The 17,057-nt window shown below is 35.0% G+C and overlaps 2 protein-coding genes across 3 annotated transcripts in view; one reads left to right on the forward strand and one right to left on the reverse strand.

Moving 5' to 3' along the window:
• The window catches only part of Nudt6 (nudix hydrolase 6), a 24,284-nt gene extending 23,430 nt beyond the window's left edge, over window positions 1-854 (forward strand). For both annotated transcript variants that reach the window (XM_010611196.3, XM_010611206.3), the window contains one exon: window positions 441-854. In XM_010611196.3, the coding sequence (XP_010609498.1) occupies window positions 441-838 (398 nt within the window). In that variant the 3' untranslated portion in view covers window positions 839-854. The remainder of the gene's footprint in view (window positions 1-440) is intronic.
• A 394-nt stretch (window positions 855-1,248) lies between these two features.
• Window positions 1,249-17,057, reverse strand: part of Fgf2 (fibroblast growth factor 2) — a 62,770-nt gene continuing 46,961 nt past the window's right edge. Inside the window, exons 3-4 of the mRNA XM_033759855.1 lie at window positions 14,870-14,973; window positions 1,249-1,458 (exon numbers count right to left, since the gene is read on the reverse strand). Coding sequence (XP_033615746.1) covers window positions 1,273-1,458; window positions 14,870-14,973 — 290 coding nt within the window. The 3' untranslated portion in view covers window positions 1,249-1,272. The remainder of the gene's footprint in view (window positions 1,459-14,869; window positions 14,974-17,057) is intronic.

A 17,057-nucleotide genomic window follows, 5' to 3' on the forward strand; every position in this document is an offset into this window, starting at 1 on the left:
TTTTTTTTTTTTTTCTCAATCTTGACATACATAAATTTAGGGAGTTTAGGTGGATGATCAGGAACAGGATAATATTGAAGGAATATATCAGAATATTAACTACAACTTTGCAGCATATGTTTTCACTTTTGCAACCTATGTTTTTACCTTTTGGGAAATAGAGCAAAAAGAAATTAAAAAGATGTGAGCCTCTAAACTGTACAAGTTAATAAGCTTCCAAGTAGCAGCCAAAGAAATACTCAGTATTTAAGAGTCTTAAGTGGAGAGTAATAAAAAAATATTTTGATATTTCAGGATTTCAGAGGGCAAAGAGTTTGTACTGAAAATAAACACCTGAAAGTTTGGCTTTGGAACTTTAAGATTTTAACTTAAATCTCTGATCATGAAGTTTCTCAAACTGTGATCCTTTTGATCTGTATATTGCTCTCTTATGTATGTAGGAGATACAGCAGTTCGAGAAGTTTTTGAAGAGACTGGTATAAAATCAGAATTCAGGTCCCTCCTGAGTATTCGACAACAGCATACCAATCCAGGAGCTTTTGGGAAGTCTGATATGTATATCATCTGTCGCCTCAAGCCATGTTCATTCACCATAAATTTTTGCCAGCATGAGTGCTTAAGATGTGAATGGATGGATCTCAGTGACCTAGTCAAGACGGAAAATACAACTCCTATCACCAGCAGAGTGGCTAAGCTGCTGCTGTATGGATACAGAGAAGGGTTTGACAAAATTGACCTCACCATGGAAGAACTTCCAGCAGTTTACACAGGCCTGTTCTATAAACTGTATCACAAAGAATTGCCAGAGAATTACAAAATTGTGACAGGAATGGATTAAATTCACATTTACATGTTTTTAAGAAATTCAAAGACAACTATATATGTAGAGTAATTATACAATAAGACATGAACATTTGGGATTAAATATCTGATGCTGATTTTTCTAATAATTTTTCATGATGGAAAGTTGTAAATATATCCACTTTAAAATCTTCTTTTCAAATAAAGCAAATATGTGAAAAGATAGTAGCTCTAGTCTAGGTAATCTTCAGTGATAACAGCAGATGTTATATGAGAGGAGTAAGTCTACATTTTCCAATAATTTTTGTTGTTTCTTTACTGAGGCGATGGTTAAGTATTTTACTATTAGATAAAAAGTTGTCTGATCTGTTATCCAAACTGAGCTGTATACATTTCTTTTTTCCTCACTAACAATTTTCTAACATATATTTCTTCTTTCACGTGAAATAAAATCAGATGTTGCCATTAAAATCAGCTCTTAGCAGACATTGGAAGAAAAAGTATAGCTTTCTGCCCCGGTCCTGTTTTGGATCCAAGTTTATATTGTCCAGTTCGTTTCAGTGCCACATACCAACTGGAGTATTTCCTTGACCGATAAGTATTGTAGTTATTAGATTCCAATCGTTCAAAAAAGAAACACTCATCTGTAACACATTTCTGAAAAACAAAGGAAGAATTACTTGTTATTGTTAGACTTTTTATAATAATATTTATGATAGTATAGTGTATTCTGCCCAACCAGGAGTAGTGATCTTGAGTTCAAGAGGGCAATCAAATAAACAGTTCTCAAGCCAAAATATATCATAGACCAGAATGTGCCATAGATTACCTCTATGGTGATGCATAGAAGGATACAAACCAAACACACAGGATGTCAGAAGGGTAGCATCAAGCATATCGCTTCAGTAGGATGAGCCCAGGGACCATTCTCCAAGGAGTAACCAATGAGGTATAGTCAGTGAAATATGTCTGTGGTATAGGAACTACAGTAGTTCAGACTTGAAACATACAAAAACAAAAATTTGAGGTCCCCACAATGAGGGACACACCCAGAAACAAGAAGCAACTCAAGTCAGGGAAGCCCAAAGCTATGGCTTCCACTAGGTATATATGGTTCATCCTCTCCCAGTCCTGAGGGAGGTTACCTGTCAGCGGTCATTTTAACTTTTACATTTTTTATATGGGTCCAATTCAACAATGCTAGAATGGTAAATATAATTTCCCAAAGGAAGATGGGGTTTGTTAATGCTCTAATCAGAGAAACAATTATTTTTTTAAGAAATAATTTTTTAGTGTCTAAAGTTGTAAGGCATAAAAAAAATAATTTGTCGTATAGAAAATAGCTCAATGCATTCAGAAAGGTTAGCTTTCAAATAGTTAGACCTGGTAATAGTACTCCAAGCAATGGAGTCTAATGTGCCACTACATTATTTAAGACCAATGATCAAAAATTAATTTCACAAGGTAGCACTAATGATACTTATTGATCTGGAAGAAGGAGAAATCAACTATTCCCTTTAAAAGAAAAATCATTTATGATTATGTGTGTGCATTCACCAAGTGAATTATAAACTCAGAGAATACCACACATACCATATACATTTTTAAACATATAAATAAAAGATGTTCTACATATATAAATATCAGATCTCAACTTATTTTTACATACTGATATATAAGTTTTAGAAAATCCACATTAAAAATACTTAAAACTATTCCCAGGTTTTTTGGTTCCAAGATAAGGCAAACAATGGCATGAACTCTGAGGAAAACATAATAAAACTAGAAAAAGAAGTGGTGTAACAACAAAAAATTAAAAGTACAAGACAGAAACATCACAGAATTTGACAATCCAAAAATTCATTTAGAACCAGAAGAGACTAAAAGCCATTCTAAACAACAGAGATGGCAAGGGGTATCACAACCCCCAACTTGAAACTATACTATAAAGTCAGTGTCAAACAGCATGGTACTGGCAAAGAAACAAACCTGAGGATCAGTGGAACAGATTAGAAGATGCAGAAATAACTCCTGGCATACTCGGCTACCTCATATTTGACAAAGGAGCCCAACACCCTTACTGGAAGAAAGAGCCTCTTTAATAAGTGGTGTTGGAAAAACTGGATTTCAACTTGTCAAAAGATTAGAACTAGACCCTTATCTTTCACTATACACTAAACTAAAATCCAAGTGGATTAAAGATATAAACATTAAAACAAACACTAAACTTGCTAAAAGATAAGTTAGGTAGAACTCTTGAGGACAGCAGCAGAGGGGAAAGATTTTATGAAGAAAACCTCAGTAGCATGGGAACTAGCACAAAGAATCAACAATTGGGATCTCATCTTTTTAAAAAGCCTCTACACTGCAAGAGAAATCACAAGCAGAGCTAAGAGACAAACCACAATGTGGGAAAAAATTTTTACCAGCTGCTCCTCAGACAAAGGTCTACAATATATAAAGAACTCAAAAAAAGCAGACCCCCCCAAATACAAAGATACAGTTCAAAAATGGCCATCTGAAATGAACAGATATTTTTCAGACAAAAAAGTAAAAGCAGCAAATAATCATATGAAAAAATGTTCAACATCACTGGTCATTTGTGAGATGCAGATGAAAACAACACTGAGATTCCATGTCACTTCAGTTAGAATGGCTGCTATCAAGAAATCAACCAATAACAAATGATGGAAGGGTTGTGGAGAGATAGGAACCCTTCTTCATTGTTAGTGGGAGTACAGACTGATGCAACTACTGTGGAAATCAATATTGAGATACCTGAAACAACTAGGATTGTAAGTCCCATTTGACCCAGCTACTCCTCTGCTGGGTATCTTCCCAAAAGAATGAAAAGAATCATACTACAGCAATATATGCTCACCCATATTTATAACAGCACAGTTTGTAATACCTAAAATTTGGAAACAGCCCAAATGCCCATCAACTGGAGACTGGATGAAGAAGATGAGTGTGTGTGTGTGTGTGTGTGTGTGTGTGTGTTTTAATATATAAAATGGAGTATTATTCAGCCATAAAGAATGAGAAACTAGATATTTATAGCTAAGTGGATGCCCATTGAGGCTGTACTCTTCAGTAAAATTAATGTCACATATGTGTAAATACCAAATAGTTTCTCTGGTGTGAAAAAGTAAAAGTGTAAATAAGGATTAAAATGTATAAATGATATTGTGTAATAGGAAGAAAAGTCTAAAAGAGTAGGGGAAGTGGGAAGCGTAAGGGATAGGTAAAAAGAGAAAAGAAAAACATGGAAACAATGTCTTTGCAAACAGGGAAGGGTGGAGGAGCTGAAGGGAGGGCTAGGGAATGGGGAAAAATAAGAACTAGATAAGCCAATGATGAATGTAACTATATTGTATACTTAAAATGTACCAATAAATTTAATAGTGATACAAGAAAAGAAACATCTAAAAGTGACTAACATGTTTCTACCATCTAAGGTAAGGGAACAATACTAGATCCTACAATCTGTTTCTAGAGAAAATAATTTACTGGATATTTACGTGGCTTTAATATTCTGTTATTAGTTGTATTTTTTAAAAATTGAAATACTTAAAAAGTTACCTGCTCATCACGTGAACTATTACTAATGAAAATGTCCTTCTGATACAAATAAACCACAGGTAGCCTTACAGAGAAACATCACTGCCCAAGGGCAGTGAACACTTAAACCCAGGGTAATGTAGATATTCTAAATCCAGTATTTTCTCTCTACCTTTGGTGAAATTCATTTTGCTTTGCTATCGTTTGAGTGTGTTCCCAAGGTTCATGTGTTCAAACTTGGTCCCTAGTATGGTAAGGTTAAGAAGTAGAGGACCTTTAAGAAATGGATCTAGTAGGGGGTCATTAGGTCATTTGGAGCATTACTCTCAGAAGAGATCTAGTTAGTCTCAAAGGACTCTGGTTAGTTCTCACACGTGTGAGCTGTTATAAATGGCAAGCCTAAGATTGGCCCATCCTTAGTCTCTGGCTTCCTGCCTGTCTCATCACACAATCCCTCCCTCACACACTTGCTCCTACCATGAGTCTGTCTGCCATGAAGGGCTGTGCCAAGGAGGCTTTCAGTAGAGGCCAAATGGATGAGGCCAGCAACCTTGGACTATCACCCCAAGTGCTTGGCCTCGAGTATTTCACTGTAACAACAGAAAATGGACTCTTGGTGTGAACTTGTTAATTTGGGTTACTGTGTCATTTGAAGTACCAGTGATTAAGTATTTTCCCTTTTTCCTCTTCCAGGTAAAAATCATAAATAAAAATGAAGAGGGGCCGGGATTTAGCTCAGTGGTGCTGTCGCCTGCCTCGCAAGCATAAGGACCCAAGTTTGATCCCCACTACAAAACAAAAATGAAAGGGAAGTAAAAAGTAAAAGCAAAATTATAGGGAAAGTGTAAAAGGTCATCACTGAAATTCACAAGATAATTGTGAATCTCCAGGGGTAAACTCACAGAACACCTCTCAAGCGCATTCTCACTTTTCAGTGTTCTCTCAGATTCCCGGATGGATGCCCACTTTGTTACCTGGCACTCCCTGCAATGCTTGGCCTAATGGGATGTCAATAGTGTCTGCATTGCAGCTATGTACTAATATTTCACAGAAAAGTCATATTAGGGACGCATCTTGAAACCCACAAGCTTTATAAAAGTTACATGTACTTTTGAAAAACACAGTGTAAGGAAAATGTGCACCTGTGTCGAATCTTCAGACCTTCTGAACTTGACAGACTGCCTTTTTAAAAATGTGTAACAATTTTCAATTCTCTCCATTCTAGGTTTACAAACTAGCTTAATGACTGAATTCAGTATTCTTCTTCATAGTTAGTATAATTTTATTAGCCTTTATGAACATATGTACAGAGTTCTTTTCCTATTGTCGGTATGTGTGAAACATTTCAAATTTGAAGGAAAAGGGTCTTCACAGGAACAACATCACAAAGGAAGTGGGTAAGTGACTGTTAAGGACTTATAAAAACTTGCATTGGTTTCAAGGCCTTATTTTATTAAGCCTATGAGCTGGGAAATGCCTTAACTCATAGTACCTGACTCCTTTCACGCACATAATTTCATTTAAAACATAATTTCATAAATTCAATAATCAGCATAATTTTCATATATTCACAGACATTAACATGGTTACTAATTTCCTTTAGATGATAGGCAATCTTTCCCCACCTGACACATTTTCATCCAATTAAAATTCCCTTTGTGTTGCTGACTTTTAAAAATTTAAGAATAACTTTGGAGTAGAGAGCCCAGAGTTCAAATAATGCATTTTGTCATTCAACATATGTATTCTTTTCCTTCACCTAAAGCCCCTAGGACCCATCAATGAACAAAAGTAAAAAAAAATCCCTGCCTTTGTGCCACTCGAATTATAGCTGGGAGAGACATAGTAAACAATTAGTATAACTAACTAAATTATATCCTATACTAAAATATGGGAGTCTTGGGAGAAAAGTAAAACAGTTTGGATAGAGGGTCTGGGGTGGTGGGAGTACAGCTTAAATAGTATGATCACAGCAAGCTCCACTGAGAAAGTGACATTTCAACAATAAAGTACCTGAAAGTTGAAGGAGTTAACCCACACATCAGAGAAGAGCACAGCAGGCAAGGGAATGGTGAGTGCCAAAGCCCTCAGACAGGATCACATCTGTAGTGTCTCGGGCATTTGGGCAGTATGAATGAAGCAGAGGGCTGGAAGGAAAGAGTATAACAAATGAGATCAGAGAGGTAAGGGGGGCAGATCCCCTAGAGATTTGTAATTATTGTACATATTTTAGCTCTGACTGAGAATATGGAAAACCACTGTAGGCTTTTAAGCAGAAAAGTGGTATAATCTTTCATTTTTCCAGGATTTCTTCAGCTGCAAAACCACAGTGGGTCAAAAGCAGATATGAGAAACCAGCGAGAAGTTTGTGCAATAATACATGCAGAGAGAACAGCAGCTCAGATCCAGTGGTGGGATAGAAAGGGAAAAAGGTGTCAGTTTCTGGCTGTATCTTGTACATTAAAGTCGAAAGAGTTTCCTGACAGACTAGAGGTGTATTGTGAGTAAAAGAAACTATAGAAGGCACTGAAGTTTAGGTGCCAGAAGGATGGGCTTGTCATGAACTGAGATGGAAAAGGCTGTGCAGACAGACTATATAGAAAGATGAGGAACTCTGTTTTGCATATGTTGAGCTGAGATGAATATTACAAACAAGTGAAGATAAGCATTTATTGTGAACTCACTATGCAGAAGACATATCATTGAACCTTCTTTCCCCCTTGCCAATGCTAATTAACCACAGACTTGGAGGATGAAAACCCTGATATATTTGGAACCCTAGAAACTATGTTGTATACAAAAATTCCAATGAACTATTAAGTCTAAACTGCACAGACACTAAAGAGGGATGTGGTTGTACATGTATATGAATGACATAAATCTGTCATGTTGTGGAGATGGGGCAACACCTCAAGGTGTCCCCAGTAGCTATCTACAGAAACCAGCTCTGCCTGGGATCTTACAAGGGGGCCCAATAATCTTCTGTCAATACTGACACTGATAATGAAGCTGGGAGTCTATTCACTTGTACCCAATAGAGAAAAGGGAAGTATCTAACTTAACCAGAAAAAGTATAAATGAACACTTTAAATAGTTTCATTCAGTTTTTGTCTAATTTACTTTGAAATAGAAAAAGCAAAGTGATGTGAAATTTCTGTACATATTGAAAGCCAGATCTAAGAGACAGTGAGAGGTAGGATTCTCACTGTAGGAGTCCACAGGAGAGGGAGAAAGCCGAAGTACCCAGGGTACCAATGCTTTAGGATTGAAGGCATCAGTGCAAATTAAATAATGTTTAGTATAGATGCAGATACTTAAACAGAAATATTTACTCAGGTTAGCATATGTACATTTTTCTTGCTCTGTCAGTGGCAGGGCTTAGAAACAAGATACTTTTGTAGCAACAAGCACACCCAGCATCTAGATTACAGGTTCTAATTCCATTTTTCAATAAAAGAAACTAAGCTTCCTTGAAGAAATAACTCATTCTTAGGTTAGAGTAGGAATATACATGTGAGCCGGACACATCTTTAGGCCAAAAACTAATGACATGCTCAAAGTAAACACATTGATAAGGGCATGTCAAAAAGCACAAGAATGAACTAAAAGAGCTCCCAATGACCAAAGCTGGAAATATTTGAACAACAATAACAACAAAAACATTAGATTATAATCCAAAGTACAAAATAAGTATCTATGAATATATACTGATATACACCATGAGTAAAAAGTAAATGGAGAGAAAAAGAACAATTTCTTGTGCAAAATAATTCCACATAAATTCTAGATATTATACCCTCAAGGGAGAGGAAAATCTATAATGCCCATTTCTTCAGTAGGGCAGCTACATGGTGAATTCCTACCACGGACTATAGCATGGAAAGGAGAAGAAAGAAATAACTTTACAGTGAAGACAAATACTGTCTCAGCCAAGTGAGCAAACTTAACTTCATTAGTAACAAATTATAAGGAAAGCATGTGCCCTTACTTCTCTGATGGTATGAAAATGGTACTTTACTTCTAAGGTCTTCTTCCCAAACACTCACAAGCCCAGTCTACCCATGAGAGAAACAGCAAGCAAACCCAAACTGAAGAACTCCTAAATAAATACCTTACTTATATTCCTCAAACTGTCAAAGTAATAAAAAATAATGAAAGTGTAAGAAATTGTCACAGACTAGAGAAAACTAAGGAGCCATGGTGAGTAAATCTGTTATTCTGGATGGAATGATGAGGTAAAAACTAAGAAAATATGAATAAAGTATAGACTTTAGATAATAATAATGTATCAGTACTAGTTCATTACTTAAGTAGCCCATACTAACATGAGAAACTGGTTGTGAAATATAGTGAAACTGCACTATATTTATATTTCTGTAAATCTGAAACTATTCTAAAATTTGTTTTTTAAAAAAACTTACCCTGATTAATCATTATACATTGTATACATGTACTGAATTATCACTGTGCCCACTAAATATCTAAAATAATTATGTGTCATCTAAAAGTAAGAATATAAACAATAATGACCGTAAGACTATAAGTACTACAGAAAAAAAACTCCCAAGTAACTAGATATAATAGCTATAGTTATAATATAAAAAAAAGCCGTTCATTTGTGTTCTCTACTATGCCCAAACACAAGTTACTTATTTCTATTTACATATCTTTTTTTTTTTTACAAGAGTAAGAATTTTCATCTATTGTGTCTAGTGCTATATCTATACCTGGCACAAAGTAAGTGATCAATAAATATTTGCTAAATGAATGAACAAATGAAACTACTTTAGATATCTTCTAATAAAAATATAACCCAATGAACTTGAAAAATCTAAATAAGATATAGAGAAATAGGAACAGGGAAAATCCAGTCCAGACTTGGAATAAAAGTTTTGGTTTATCTCTATGGCTATTTAGTCCCTGAAGAAACTCAAGCCAATGACCCTTTCCAAGAGTGTGTCCCAACTTGGTATTAGTGAGGATTTCTGGTGGGCCAGGAAACTTGGTTTCCAATTTTTGCCTTTATTGCTAACTAGTTTATATTTTTGATAAAGTTTTTAGATTCTGTCCCTCCCTTTATTCATCTGTAAAATAAGAAGATGGATTTCATGTGCTTTTAAGATTCTTCTCAATCTCTAGAAGCTTTTGCAAACAGTAAAAATAACAATTAAGAGCTAAAGTAAGTTTTCCTCTCCTCAGCCTTGCCAGCACCTCTCCCCTCCTGCACTGGCCTCACAATTCTGGTCCAGTGCTAAGTTTTAGATTTGAACCTTATGGCCATTTCCCCATGCTCTATTTTCTGGGTTGTTTATTCTTTTACAGTACTTTGATTTTGCAGTTTTGGCTTATGAAGGAGTTTGCTCAATAGCAATCCAAAAATGCTTTTGCTTACGCCACTTCTGAGAATTAAAAACAGACGTGATGTAAGTATCAGTGTTGAACATTTCAGAACAAAATGATAAACACAAGTGGCGAAAAGTTAAAAGTAAATTTGGTTTTAATTTTGTAACATAAATTGGCTGTGTAGAATTGTTAATATTGTTTTCTAAAGAAGCAATAATTCTTACCAGCAATAATTCTTATTTGACATTAACTCTTGCATTTAACTTAGTATTTTAGCTCTAAAAATGACACATATTCCTCATTAATTACTGTTTCTGAAAAATTTGATCAGTATAGGTTGTTAATTTGAATAGCTGAGCCTCCAAAATCTATTTTCCTACTTAACTATACTGTAAAATTCATTTCACATTGTTAAGGCTCCTCAAATAATAAGAAAGCTATCGTATAGGTAGAACATATTTTACAGTAACTTGAAGTATATTCTCAGAATTTGTTTTCTTTTTTTTTTAAATTTTATTGAGTTTATTGGTACATTTTAGTGATACAGTACAGTTACATTCATTGTTGGGATCATGTACCTTTACATGGCAAGTCTTGATTCTCATTTTTTCCCCTTACCTCTGCCCTCCCTTCACCCCCTCCTCCCCTCCCCATCTACAAACACTTTATTTTCATCTGCAACAATGCATAAGATTCTAATAAGATTACTGACATTTAGAAATTTGAAGAAAGGAGCTAAAGGTGTAGGGAAGGTGTGATACATAGGGGAAGAACAAAAAGGGAAAAGAAAAAAATGTGAGAGAATGAAAAGATGAGAATTTGTTTTCTTATCTGGTACTAGGGATTGAATCCAGATCTTCTACACATTAGGCAAGTACACTACCATTGAGCTACATCCCTAGCCCCTCAGAAGTTATTTATATTCTCTATTTCACTACTGTAAATCCACACAAATTACATTCTAATTCATACTGAGTTATTTTGTTCATGATCTATATGTCATATAGAAGACAATGTACAACTTTTAGTAGATTAAGACTACTCAAATATTTTCATACAATGCTAACACTAAGGTTGCTTGGTGATTTAAACTTAAAACTAAAATTAATCTCGCTATATGCAATTTCTTTTAAAAATGTACAATTTTGTGAACACTTTTGGGAAATCATAGATCCTAATATTTGTTCTGGGCTTCTGTTGCTCATAGCAACCAAATTTAATCCTGCTATGAAACAGAGTAACAAGTCTGTTGTATATTAAAGAACTACTCAACTTCAAGCTCCAAATATAGGCTTTGGCAGTTAAATATAGGTACTGTTTGAACTTTCATATTTTCTAGTTTTGAAGGGAGAGTAAAGGTCCTTAAGAAATTTTTTCAAATAGCGAGCAATCCTTAACCTGAATGCACTCAAATCATTCACATGTAGAAAAAAAAAGGGGGGGGAAATAACTTAGTCTTTTCTCATACTCTCCACTGGTAATAATCAACCTAAAATACCTCTTAGAAACCATGTGTTGCTCTTCTGAAAAATCACAACTAGAGTAAAATGCAGTCTGAAATGGAGCCAAGCAAAAGAGTGGGGAAGGATTATGCTTTTGACAAGTGAAAGTTCATAAACTCCAGTTTTCAGAACCCTGGACTTACACTGTACCAAAAGTTGCTGATGCTGACGACTCAATGTCTACAGATCTGACTCAGAGAAATATGCCACTTACTGAAATACTAACAGCACCTCTGGCTTTGAGATGGGGCAGTTACTTCTTCATCCAAAGACTGACAGCCCAACCAGAGCAATTTGAAAGAGAGAGAATTGCTGCTGAAAGTGCAAGGAAGCCAGCCACCCAATCTGGATGGTAAGTGTAGAGATTAACTTGTGACCTTGGCAGGAACAAGCCCTATGATGGGAGCTGGAATATTCGTAAATAGTTACAAGAACTGGATCTTGGCTGGCCCCATTCCTCAAAAGAGACTGATAAATCCTGAATTACCAATTTATGTGTAATGGCTGTGGCTTTGTCCCTACAGAACTTGTGATAAATTACCAAATTTCCAAGTACTGCTAAATTAACTCATTACATCAACCTAGTGGATATTGTACCAGGGAAATTTAACACACATCTATGGAATGACACATGTAAGACTGTACAAAATGCTATGGCCTTATTCTTGTGACAGTTCTTTCTTAAGGAAGACATTAGAAAATTCTCTTTTAGGCACACTATAGATCCAACAGTTCAGGAAAATCAATGCCTGTTTGCCAAGAAAAAAGATCAGAATTTTTTGAATTCTAAATTGTAGAGAATTCTCTAAGAATAAGATTACAGTTCAAATTCCATGTCTGTCCTTTAATTTTTTTCTTCTTTTATGTAACCCTGTCATTTCAATGTATCTTAAGGTATATTAGATTCTGTTTCTATTAGTCTTCTGTTTCTGTCACTGTAAGATGTAGCAGTATCCCAGCCTATATTCTTAAGATGACCAGGTCACTGGATTTTCTAGTCCCAATTCTTATAAAACCCCAGGGTAATAATTCATCTCAACACAATCACTGAAGCAGATTAAAATAGATATTAAAAAGCCTACAGCTTTAATACCATTTGACAAATAATGCTGCCCACAGTTGCTTATGACAGAAGCAAATGTTTTATGCATTTCCTTTCTTTTCACTCCCACCCTCACTGACTGAAAAGAGCCAAACCAACATTATGGCAGAGGCCATAGATATTGGTCACCCCCTGAGATAGAAAGATGAGGGTTGAAAAGCCCTTTCTCATTTTACTACAGAATCAAGGTCATCCAAAATAATCTGTCAATTCATCATTCTGGGATGTATTTAAAATGCTACTTTGGTAGATTCCCAAATTATTGCATCACCTTGTGAGCTGGTAACAGATTAGTAGATAAACAAAATGATGCAGAATAGAAGTGAAAATTCCGAAGAGTCAACATCTTAAAGTTCTATTTTTAGGGCTGGGGATTGACTGTCTCACAAGTGCAAGGTCCCAAGTTCAATCTCTGGTACCAAAAAAAAAAAAAAAAAGTTATATTTTTACCTAGAAACTTCATCCATTCCCAATCTGACTACCAATGACAACCCTCAAATCTCTATATCAACAGAGGCCTCACCTCTACATAATTCCAACTACTTTAGTGAACTTATTCACCAGAATTTCCCTTTGGTAATCCAAATTAAATAGGTCTAAATTTAAACATATTATCTTTCCACAGAACTTGTTCTTTTTCCTTTTCCCCTTTTCTCACCCACCTTCTCATCCAAACCAAAAATGAGGAAGCCATCTTCTACTTTTCCCTCTCCTGTATTTCAAAATTCGATCAATTATGAGTGCCAGCACTGATTCGGTTCTCTGCGCCCTACTATTATTGTCAGGTTCTCACCATCACATGAACTTTCACAGTGGTCTTCCGATGGTCCCTCTCCAGTCTTGCCCTCCTCAAAACCATTCTCTATAGAGTTGCCAGAGCGCTCTTTCTCAAATTCAAACTCCATCAGCCTCATCTTAAAACTCTCCAAAGCTCTCTACTACTTGGAGCAAGCATGGTGTATAAAACCCTACAGTAGGCAGTATATGAACTTCCAGCCTTCTTTTTCTTTTATTTCATTGCACTTTACACTCCAGTATTAGTCAATTACTTGTAATTCTACAGATATGCCAAGTAGCTTGCTTTCATACCTCTGAATGCCTGTTGAGCTCTTTCCTCTTCATATAAAATCCATATCTCCCCCAATTCTAGACAAGCACTTCCTTTCCTTTATCATCTCTATATTGTAATATTCCACCCCTTTCCTGTACTATGCATGTATGCAAAATATGGAAAGAACCTATGAAGCCCTGTACACATTATCAGAAATACCTACTTACTGTCTTTCCTGGATTGGAACTCATTAAGACTAGAGATCTCATGACCATCAGTTTTAAAAGCATTGTGTTTAACATAGCATTTAGCATACTGTATACTCAGTATTACCTATTCTTAAAGGGAATTCTAAGATCTATTCAATACTAAAAGAACAATTGTGAACCAGACTTGTTATTCATCCTGAAAAAAAATCACAGAAATTGATACATGAATGTAGTATATATTTGTCAATAATCAATCTGACATAAGAGTGGTCGAAGCATCTATTTTTTCTGTTTGGGGTGTTTCAGAAATCTAAAGATCCTCATTTCAAAAAGTATTTGTGCAACTCAAAGCACTACAATTGCTTCAAGTTATAAATAGCCACTGGCATTGTACACACACACACACACACACACACACACACACACACTATCAAATACATGTCTTTTCCTCCCTTAGGAAAAAGAAATAACATCTATGTCTTTGCTACCTCACTATTTCCCTATGCCATTCTCTACACACAGCATGCTCAACAGATATACAATCCTGTTTCTGGTAGTAATGATAAAGTTTCCAGTGAGCACTAGTATAAATAACACTAGCCAGATCTAGTATCCCCTAAGTACCTATGATAATATGTTTAAAAAGAAAGTCCCTGTCTTGAATGAGCTTGTATATAAATTAGAAGTAACATGAGGAGGAATTCTTAAGATTACATGTCAGAAATTGATTTGGGCTCTTGATATATAATATCTAATTGAGTCTTTTCAAAACCCCAATAAGATAGGATCATTGTTTCTACTATACAGATAAGGGAACTAACTGAAAATAATTTGCCCAAGAACACACAACTACTAATTGGCAGAGCCAGCATTTGTACCTGACATTCTATTCTGCAAGTCTTTAGTATATCAAATTCTAAAGAGGAAACTTACTGATAACCAGTTTTACATATCCATCCCTTCTGATCTTTACATCACTGCACAACATAAGGAAAAATTTTTAAATTATATCTTAATAGTTTTGCAGAGTAAAATGCAGCAATTTAGCTCTGAATCAAGACTCCCAGGCCCAATTAAGACTTTATTTCACATGTTCTCCATTTTCTTGGTTACTTCCTCACAATTTCAGTCTGTATTTTGTGAAATAAAAGGACTATTCTTTATCTTTATAGGATGAATATGAATGCTAAATGATTTAAAACACGCAAAACCCTTAAAGATTTAATAAATACCAACACCAGTAAATCAACATCTACCAATGAAAACAAAAATAGCTGCAAAAACAGAAAGTATTACTTACAGAAGCCAGTAATCTTCCATCTTCCTTCATAGCAAGGTAACGGTTCGCACACACTCCCTTGATAGACACAACTCCTCTCTCTTCTGCTTGAAGTTGTAGTTTGACTATAAGTAATGGGGAAAAGTTAGCTTTGTAGCACCATAGAGAAAGGGAGACATCTGTACATGTCTACATTATAAAGACAAGAGACACACCTGGGCAACCAATCCATTGGAAGCATGAGAGAGGTCTGGGGAGGGGACACGGGGCATGTGTCACCTGAAATACACCAGGGAGGATGAGGTGCAGATTTGCTGCCCTACCACTGTCTCATCATTCCTCATTCACTCCTGTGTCACACACTGAGCACAGAAGGGAACCAAATGGAAAACCATCTCCTTTTCTGGGAAATTAGCCTCCACTTGACCCTGTTCAATATTTACATTTACATTCTTTTTGAATTGAATATATATATATATATATATATATATATAGTTTTGTTTGTTTTTTTGTACTGGAGATCGGGTCCTTGTGGTTGCAAGACAGGCAGCGGAACCACTGAGCCAAATCCCCAGCTAAACTGAATCTATTTTAACACTACACAGAAATGTAAATCATTTGTGAGAATGACCATGCTACTAAAGTTTTGTTTAAACTCTCTGGAAGACATTTTCATCAGTAATAAAAGATGTTAAATGGTCACTATTATCTTTTAGGCTGTTTATACCAAACATCTACCTATCTTATTTCCAGCTTTCCCCTCAATACAACACCAATGCATGTATCTTTCCTCACAGAGGAACTCCGATGTATAGCTATATCTACCTAGTGGAAAACAATGTGCTTATATTTAATATGCTCAGACAATGAGATAAAAATTTTTTAAATGTAAGCTCCTGAGGAGTATAAGCTGTAACACTATATTTTAATATTAAATAGGTTATAGGAAAATTAAAAATAGATATTACTCGAATAAGCTGATAATGCAATATGGAAAAATAAGTATCCAATTAATTGAAAATAAAATGAAGTCAAATATTTTTATTTTGCTATTCAGAAGCAGCATTCACCTACCTAGAACAACATTTCCCAAAAAGGTATTCTAGTTAACAGATATTACATAAAAACAAGTTCAGGGATTAAATAAATTTATAAAATTCTTGGTGAAGACACATTAACTCTGTATTGCCAGACTTCTCAGAATTTTGCATAGCATAACCTGCATTATAAATTACCACAATGAGATCGAATATACAGTTTCCCAAATTTATTCAGTTCCAAAACAAATTTTCTTATAGGTCATCCTGCAACCAATGAATATATCTAGGACATTACTGAAAGCAACCAAAAACGGCAATGAAAATCTAAAATCTTAGAAATCAGAATAGTGTTTATTTGACTAAAAAAATTATAAAGTAAATTTAACACTCCTCAGTGCTTACAAGTAGCTAGAAAAACAAGATAAGCAACTTTTGAAAGACTCTGAGTTATTAAATTTATTAGATATGATTATACCAATATAGCTATATTAAACATTTCTCCTATCAGGAAAACAATATATAAATAAAATGAGACAATATTTGGGATTAGCTTTAAAATACTCCAACAATTAAAAATATTTTAATACAGTGGGTAGGATAAATAAAATGAAATTAGCTTCTTTCAATTACTGGAAGCATGAGATTTCATTATTCTCACTACTTCTACAAATGTTTGAAATTAACCGTTTTAAAAAATTGGTAAGATGCTAGAATTGTTTTGGACATTTAATGTCCTTTTCTGTGTACCAATTACCTCTGGAAAGCATAGCATCTCAGCTTTCAGTAACCCAAGCAAAACTCCTCTCTTGAATCTTAATAGGTAATACAAAGTAAAAAGAATGTGATCAAGATACGAAACCTAAACACTGGTCATAAAGTTTTTTTATAACATTACTGGGAAATGTAGAAAATAAAGTGGATTATCTTAACTACTCTGAACAAATCATCATATACAGTGCTAAAGTGATTCCAACATGCCATATTCAGCATGAATACATTTGCATCTCATTTTATTTATTTATTTATTTATTTATTTATTTATTTATTTATTTAGGTACCAGGGATTGAACTCGGGTCCTTGTGCTTGCAAGGCAGGCCACCAAACCACTGAGCTAAATCCCTGGCACTCATTTTAACTCATAATACTGTATAAATGTTCATGGGACAGA

The sequence above is a fragment of the Fukomys damarensis genome, unplaced genomic scaffold, assembly GCF_012274545.1.
Source record: "Fukomys damarensis isolate Sample0158 unplaced genomic scaffold, DMR_v1.0_HiC HiC_scaffold_38, whole genome shotgun sequence".
NCBI classification, from domain to species: Eukaryota; Metazoa; Chordata; class Mammalia; order Rodentia; family Bathyergidae; genus Fukomys; species Fukomys damarensis.